Source organism: Rhagoletis zephyria, unplaced genomic scaffold (assembly GCF_001687245.7).
Source record: "Rhagoletis zephyria isolate East Lansing unplaced genomic scaffold, Rhagoletis_zephyria_1.1 Rzeph_scaffold_16295, whole genome shotgun sequence".
Classification (NCBI taxonomy): Eukaryota; Metazoa; Arthropoda; class Insecta; order Diptera; family Tephritidae; genus Rhagoletis; species Rhagoletis zephyria.
The window spans coordinates 3,442-12,020 of NW_016173360.1; the positions used below are offsets into that span (position 1 = coordinate 3,442).

The window sequence follows — 8,579 nt, forward strand, 5'->3', positions numbered from 1 at the left end:
TACAAATGCAAAACATTCAGTGCAACTTTCACATAAAGTATTCCTCTGCTAATCAACAACCAACGTCGATCGGGCATGCCAATTTCATAGTAGTTGAGCGTAGTGTAGAATGGTATAAGACCCATTGATTTTAGAATTAATAATGGCCACGTTAAGTAGGAAAGTATGGGATTTATGACGCGTGTCGGTGTAATGTTTGTAGAAATATTTCCGCGTTGGCTATTTTGCATTTTGTAGTTTGGAGCGGTCGACAACGACAACTTGCACGAGTATTGGGCAAAAGTTAACTAATTGCATGCGTTCGATTTTCAATATAAATAGCTAACTGCAGAAATTGTCGCCGCTAATGAAATAATTTCATTAAATAAAAACCATCGATATTAATAAAGAAGCAATCTTAAATACATATGTATGTGTATGTGTGTATGTTGTAAACGCTTGCCAATAACTTCATATATCACTTTCCATTAGCGTAAATGAATTGCCAATTCGGTACCGCTGGTTTCCACTTAAAAGGCAATTACTTCAAATTGTATATCCTTGCTCAAGGCTGAGCTCCGGTGGTTCGACTGGACTCGTACTGCCCGGTATGCGCATCGGAGAATGCTCGGCACGACATGAACTTGCTGATGGATGGAATATTACGCTTCAAACTTCGCGTTGAAAATGCACCGACAAATGCAGAAGCGTGTGTGCCCCCGTGGGGCAGTTTGTTGGTCTGCGTCTGGCCCACATTAGGCGGCAGGACAATTTTCTCCTGGCAGTAGGTATAAAATGCAACCCACCCCACAACTGCGAGAGCGCGTGACCCTGCCAATCTGACGCCAAGAGACAAGGCTCTTTAGAAGAAGCATGCCTACATTGTACGGAAGTATGAGCGACTCCGTGAGGAAAAAGCCTCGAATGCTTGCGGAAATGAGGCCGCTGTTTCTAAAAAAGCCACGAGCTCCGAAAAAGGCGACACGCTAACCAAAGCCCCCACCGAGGGCGGTAGCTGTCTGCCGACGAAGAAAGCCACTCGCCAGTCCGCTGTTGGAACTAACAAGCCGTCACAGTCACTGACACCTAAGGTGCCGAAGACTGCGATGCCAGAGTTTCCATGGTTGGACGGTGGAAGGACTTGGGCTACGGCAGCTGCTATTGCCTCAGGTGGTAAGGGATCGTGTGCACGCAATCCGAAGAAGCAACTGTCCGACGGCAAAAATATGCTACCTGGGCAGAAACGGGTGAAAACCACATAAACCTTACGCTAGGCGCCGTAGCTACAGGTTGCAATCATAGACCGGAATCACCCGGAAGGAAAGATTCCAACAGATAAATTGCTGCTCCAAGGACTATAAGGGAACTACTTGGCGAAATCTAGCGCACCAACAACAACATTGGAATGTTTGATGTGGCCAAGTGGTAGAAGGGAGTCAAGGTTGTTGTATGCGGTAACAAAGCGTCGCTAGACTTCCAAAAAACTGCGTCCGCTAATGTACGACTGAAAGTTGTTCCGCTCTCAGAAGTGCCATCCTGTACGAAAGTGAAAGTATGGATCCCGCCCCCTCGTGGAGGATGATACCTCTCTAGTTTACTTTTTAGTTACTTCTCATCCACGAAACTTACCATCTGTAATAAGGGTAATCATAACGACAGAAACGACTGGCATGCGGGTTGAACACCACCAAAATCGCTTTGCCGGTTACAGTGCAAAGTAAGAAAAAGAAGAAGATAGATAAGAGGATAGAGATAGAAAAGCATATAGTGATAAAGATAAGGACACAAAGAAAATAAAAAAAAAAAACTGAAAAGTTAGAAAAGTTTTCATTCGAAAAATTACAGAGGTTTACAGAGGTTCTTCAACCAAATTCTGAAATAGAGCGTCCTTGAAACTTTTTCTGAAATAGGGCATTTTCGAACTGGCTGCCGACATAGGCCGATCTTCCACTCAGGTGTTGATATACTAATATTGAAAAAAATTTTGTCTGATGGTTTTTTCTGTCGAGTGAAATAGTATACTTTTATAAAAAAAAAATTAAAAAAAAATGGTATGGAAAATCTAAATAAAGAAAATCGTCAAACCGTCAGGGTATTCACAGTTTTGACGCTGACTGTATTTCTAACTTGTCGCTTTCTGGAGTCTTTTCACTTTCACTCGCACAGATATTTTATTTCAGATAACCAAGCGCACATTAAATCTCTAGGACACTCTGAAACGTCGAAGAAGGTCGCAACGGAAATACTCTTTAGGTATGTTTGTGAATAAGTAAGCCAATACGCAATGGGGAGTGAGTGAACACTGTTGAATTAACTCCATCAGGGGGGTGTGCTTAACATTTACATATTGAATTTACTGCAGTTTTTACTGCAGCTCGGGTTTTGGTTTACACTGACTTAAAATTAGTTTATGCACTATTATTGATTGTTTTTAATTAATTAGAATTTACCATTAGCAACAAGGTACCATATATGTATGTAATTAAGCTTGCTACTTGTATACGTATGTATCTATAAATGTGTCCATATATGCTTGTGGAACATATCGAATACAGTTACTCTTCGAGTGTTAGTCATGCAAGTTGCCCGCCGCTTCACTACACAAAATGCAAAATGCAAAATGCAAAATGCAAAATCGCAATCGTGTAAATAGTGCCATAAACATAATAATAAATAAACCAAAACTCGTTATACATCCTTTGCTTACGTATCTGAAATGGCATTTATTAATACTTAAAACAATCGGTGTTATACCATTCTACACTAAGGTGAACCTTTATGAAATCGGCATGCCCAATCGGCATTGGTTGCTAATTAGTAAAGGCATAATTTCTATAAAAATTGCATTGAATCTGTTGCATCTATATTCTTTACTTTCGCCTACAATATTGCAAATGCTCTTCGTCAGAAGCAATACGGATGGCATTACCAATGTGTTGGACGTGGCATTTTGTATGTTAAGCGATGTTATAATTTCGTGGTCATGTGCTCGAAATGCAACAGCAATAATTGCAATAATCAATGGTTTTTTAAAAGTTGATAAACTTTTGACACAGTATCCCGAATCGCCTGCACAACAATCGTACAGCGGAAATCTGTATAACACATATTTGTTGTTGACATTTGGTTATATTTTTACTTTAATGTTGGCATTCGTCAAACGCTCCCTGGATGCATTTTCTATTTACTACTGTATATATATATCATTCTATCAGCTTGAAAATGCCAGCTCCTGCGCATTTACCATACTTATTTCGTCGCTGATGCATCTTTTGCGGGAACGTTTCCAATATGTCAATCACATGTTGAGCCAATATACGAGTAGCAGCCAGGTTTTGCAGAATGCTGAGCGGCCAGTGTTCATAAGTGATAGGAGTGACGAGAAACTACGGCTATTTGTCGAAAATTCCAAATTCATTTATGGCTTGCACAATGATTTGTTGGATATATTCAAGTTGATTAACAGTTACGCCGATTTGGGTTTGCTGGCATTTTTACTATATGCGTGCTATGGTTTACTTTCCTGCGCCTACAATTTTGCTTTGTACGATTGGAGAAATAACGAGGATTTCTATTACGTAATATGGACATTATCGTGGATACCGCTTTATGCGGGAATATTAATGTTGTTATCAAATAATTGTGATGTCACAACGAAAGAGGTAAGAAGACTCAATTAAATATAGACAAAAATAGAAAAGTAAAATTGTGTAACTTCGAACGGGATATATGTATTCCATAAATATGAATGCGTAAAAATTAAAATGCTGGCAAGGCAAATTGATGTAAGGTGGTAGTACAAAAACAAAAACTAAAATGTATTTTGTTTTCGCTTTCGATGCACAAATGTCAAATTTCAGTTAATCTTCGCTCAAGGAGGCGGAGGGAAAGAATATTCCAACACTCTTACTGCCGCATTCACTCGTAAGGTATTTTTGACAGATGTGTACCGAGGCGAATTAAAGCAGCTGTTCTAGCAACATCACCTTATATGAATTCGCCTTGAATGCTGCGTAATCGAGTTTTGAAAGATTTTTATATGAGACTTAATTCAACAGCCCTTTTTTGGGACGGGGCGTTTCCGAAGCGGCTGCCGAGCTATCTCGACCCTACACTTAGTCGTCGATATAGAATATTTTTTGAAGAGAGTTGCCACGAAATGAAATCATGGATTCAAAAACTATTTCTTTCCGAAAATATTTTTGTTAAAAATTCAAATCAATTAATTGATAATTTACAGTGTGTACAGTATATGTTCATATATAAAAAAAAATGTAGTTTTTATTAATCAAAGCTATATTTGGGAATGTTTAAATGGTCACCAATTAGAACTTGAAGTATAAAGATTTGGTTTAAAGGCTTAAGTATCTTTTCAAAACTCCAAAAATCCGTAAAGTTTTTGTATTTGTTATTGCCAAGTTTCTGCAAAATATAACCCTAAATGCAAAAGTCCAAAGGATTGCGGTTAGGTGAGCTTGGGCGCCATTCATCCTTGGGAATAAATCAATTATTTTTTAACAATTTTGGAACGTATCTCTGCTACAACGATATAAAGAAATCTAACCCACCGATATAGCATATATTTTCTAGGTCATCTATTAAGTAATATTTTCATACGTAATTTAAAATAAAACCCCACTAATGATGGGGGCAATCTGATCTAGGAAGACTTCTGCAGGTGCAGAAATCATGGCGTATTATCTCTCCGTTCATTGCGGTTACAATAAGAAGCTACCTTAACGTGGGCTATATTCCGCTAGGCCGGAGAGAGACGAAAGTCTCCTTCATACCTAAGGTAGGTATGTAGGTCCTCTCACACTAACCCTAAGGTCACAAGATCCATCAGTATAGGAGTTGATTACAGACGGGGCTTGACGGGGCAACTAGTAGGATTGACGAGAGTTGCCGTCAGCATATGAAACTCAATTTAGTTCACAAGTGAAACAAAATCCTACTAATATTATAAATGTTAAAAGTTTTGAGATTTTTCATGACCTGTTGTAAGATATAGCATATTTTTTTTTGAGAGAGTTGCCATCTGCTTACAAAGAAAAATTCTATTTCAAATTGTAAGTTCAGCACAATTTCACAATATGGATGAACTTCATTTTACTGAAAGTACCGGACGACATACTACTGATTGGCAATAATACCGAACTGATACGGCACTGATTTGTGAAGATATATCTTAACTTTTATTATTATTACCAATCGATTACAATACATTATATGTACTAGGGTTACAATTGCCAGCCAGATGAATTATGGATACTAATAAAGGCAAAATTCTTCGCCTGAAGAGGTTTTCCCATTTGAGTTTCGATAGGGTTTCTCCTTAGCTTTGATGCAAAATTTATCATGAGGCGTCACGAAGCACGCCGGGTATTTGCTAGTACATATATAAATGATCTTAACGGCCCTGTAACTTCTTTCACTTTTCAGGCAAACAGAACTACACAAGTACTGGCACGTATCTACGGCAAAGGAGAGAAATACCAAAGTACCGTGAGTATGAAAATTCAATGAAATGAAATTTCTCTTTATATACCACATAAACGTACACATGTACTACCTACATATGAATGTACATGTACAGATAGACAAATTTCTGACAAAGAGCGTTAAACAGGAAGTGAGCTTTACAGCCTATGGATTTTTTGTTATCAATAATAGAACATTATTTAAGGTATGTATGTATGTTAATAGATTTGTTAAAGAAATCATCCCAGTAAAATTGTGTCAATAATTTGAAAATTTCTCATTTTATTTTCATTTAGATTTTTACGACCGTTAACACTTACCTAGTCATGTTGATTCAATTCAAGCAACTGGAGGAATCCAAGAACAGATGAAGGAAGAATTTTATAAGTTAAATAGTGAATGAATCTTATTTGAATATGAAAGATATGTGATAAAAGCAAAATGACAAAAATTAAAACTCAATTAATAAATTTTAAGCATCGTAACACTTTGCCACTTGATTAGCAATAACAAAAAAATGATTACATATTCTTTACTTTCGATGATACCAAACATTCTACTTGCATATTTATATACGTTGGGATTAGTTAAAAAAAAAAAACGAAATTATCCATATGCACACTTTCGTTTGAAAACTAAAATAATGCATATGTAAACAATGAAATAAAGCATACACGCACATTTTCGGTTGAATCCGAAATAATGTCTAAATGCACAGTTACCATTTTGTCCCTACAAGTATTAACCAAATAAGTAAAGTAATCTTTATTTTAAGCTTAAGTTAGCTGAAAATATATTACAAGCTTCAGTTGACATGGCAACACTAGCTTTTTAAATAAATCATCAATATTGTCAATTGTCAGTCTCAAAGGGATTCAGAAATTTCGTTACGGCCGACTTATAGATATAAATCCGTAAGTGGGTACCCAGACACCCCGGTTGGACTACAACGTTAATTATTTTGGTCGGCCACACTAGGATTAAACAAAATGTCCGACACGGTCGGATTCAATTTTTAGTATTACAGTTCAAAATATAATTATCTTGAAATAAACATACATTTTTTATTTCAGTGGAAAATACAAAAAAAAATTTTACAATTATACCTTATAGAGAACTCACCTATGGAAGAAAAACCCATGTTACAAAATAAAAATCGATGGCTTTTGGCGTTCTTTTACATTTTAGCATTGCATTTTTACTTTTAGAGCGCTGAATCCACTAATACTTTCACACCGATCATACCAGCAGGTGCAAAAGGTCGAGATCCCTCCTGGACATATTTCGATAGCTGAACCATCATTTTTTTGAGCCAACCCAAGAGAATAAAACCCAAAGACCGAAACTTTATTTTTGGATACACTCTGCTGCGCGCTGACACTTTCTGTACGCAGACACGAAAAAACTCGTAAAGTTTGACAATTATTTAGATTTAGTATATAATTAGTAAAAAAAAAAAATAATGAAAAAAAATTTTTATGCAAAAAATTATTTATTTAAATCTATCGCACACTCTAATGCAAGGTCGACAAATAGTTTATTAACCGCAAAAAATTAAAAAAAAAACACTTCTTTGTGAGCGGAAAATTTCGGATTTTCGAATATCACGATGAAATATAAAAATAGGTGTTTTCTTTTTTTCGCTAAAAAATTAAAAAAAAATATTTCACACAAAACAAATTTTCTATGGAATGACCCATATGTATGTATGTATGCGCTCGCATTTGAGATTCACGAGTAGGTATCTTTTTTTAGCGTTAATTCGTAAATGAAAAAGGCGTTCACCGAAACGTGCGGCCTTAAAAAGTCATAACGTCCTCCCCTTTTCATTTAACGAACCAAACAAAGTGACAAGTCCTGATTTAGGGGGAAAAAATTAATATACAAACATACTTACATAGTATGTAGTCGTATGTATGAAATTTTGTTGGTTTCTTAAACACTTATTATGTAGTCAGTGTTAATTAGGGATATTAGTCCCGGGATCTAGATATTCATTACTTTTCAACAACTTGAATAGATAAAATTGTTTCTATATTGTTTGAGAAGCTCTCCTAACCATAAAATAAATAGTAAATAAATGGGTTTGAAACCGACTTTTTTATTTAAAGTCGCGTTGTTATTTTTTCTCTCTGACGTCAGGATTTATTATAAAGGACTTTGTAATTTCAAAGATTCCAAAAATATATCTAAAAAATTCAATGCAATGTATAATAAAAATATGGGTACCAAATGAAAGATGAAATTTCTTTAGAATTTAAAATAATTAAAATTGTTTAGATTCACAAAAACTAATAGGAAGGTAATTTTTGAAGCTGATAAAATTAGAAAGACAAAATTCGAGGATCTACTTAACACATAATTTCGTCAAAAACAAATATTGCGAAATTTCAAGAATAAAATTTTAAGAGGACATTTTCAATACTTACCAGAGACCTTCTGCACCAAAAACTTTAATCTGTTTGAATTCTACAGTGTCTCCATTTTAATTTGATACCCATACTTCTGCTCTAAGCACATCTCTCTGAATTTTTTAAAGAGTGAAAATCCAAAAACGAAATTTTACTATATTTGGCCGATGGTTTCGCTAGAAATTTATAAAAAAAAATATTAATTATTAACCAAGAATCTCGGGATTTTTAGGACCTTATAAAGGCCGGAATACCGGCATCCCGGGATTAACATTCCTAGTGTTAATGCATTGTTTACATTTACGTTGTGATTTTCTATCTTAGCGACTTGTCTACAACCGAATTATTGTCTTTTATAAACCAATTAATTACTTAGCTTCACCATTTTACCCAAATATTTAGGTACTTCGCTTATATTTAAGTCACATAGTAGCTTTTCCAGTGTTACACGAGCAAGTTGTTTTGCTTTAATATGGAAAATCACAAGCGCGTCTTCGACAGAAAAACGGCACGCGATTCGCACACGAAAGACGTTAATTACATACTCGCGTATCTCAAGTGGATTTTATTAATATTGAAATCAGTTGGTCTTATGCCAGTTTATACAACACTTAATAATTTTCCACCAAAGAGGTTTAATAATCTAATTTGTTTTTTCTAAAAATAGTGGAGCATTCCAATTTACGAATATAAAATTTTTAAATTTTA

The 8,579-nt window shown here is 35.5% G+C and overlaps 1 protein-coding gene across 1 annotated transcript; it reads left to right on the top strand.

Moving 5' to 3' along the window:
• The first annotated feature begins 2,606 nt into the window (after window positions 1-2,606).
• Window positions 2,607-5,919, top strand: LOC108379403 (gustatory and pheromone receptor 32a-like). The gene is made up of 4 exons (XM_017635749.1): window positions 2,607-3,641; window positions 5,422-5,484; window positions 5,576-5,665; window positions 5,757-5,919. Exons 1-4 carry the CDS (start codon window positions 2,607-2,609, stop codon window positions 5,829-5,831), a joined length of 1,263 nt encoding a protein of 420 aa, XP_017491238.1. The 3' UTR covers window positions 5,832-5,919.
• Window positions 5,920-8,579: the final 2,660 nt, after the last annotated feature.

Excerpts from the sequence above, each read along its gene's own strand:
- LOC108379403 (XM_017635749.1), top strand. The coding sequence starts at position 2,607 with ATGCAAAATCGCAATCGTGTAAATAGTGCCATAAACATAATAATAAAT. Across the intron at positions 3,642-5,421 it reads GTGATGTCACAACGAAAGAG|GCAAACAGAACTACACAAGT; the intron begins GTAAGAAGACTC and ends TTCACTTTTCAG. Across the intron at positions 5,666-5,756 it reads ATAATAGAACATTATTTAAG|ATTTTTACGACCGTTAACAC; the intron begins GTATGTATGTAT and ends ATTTTCATTTAG.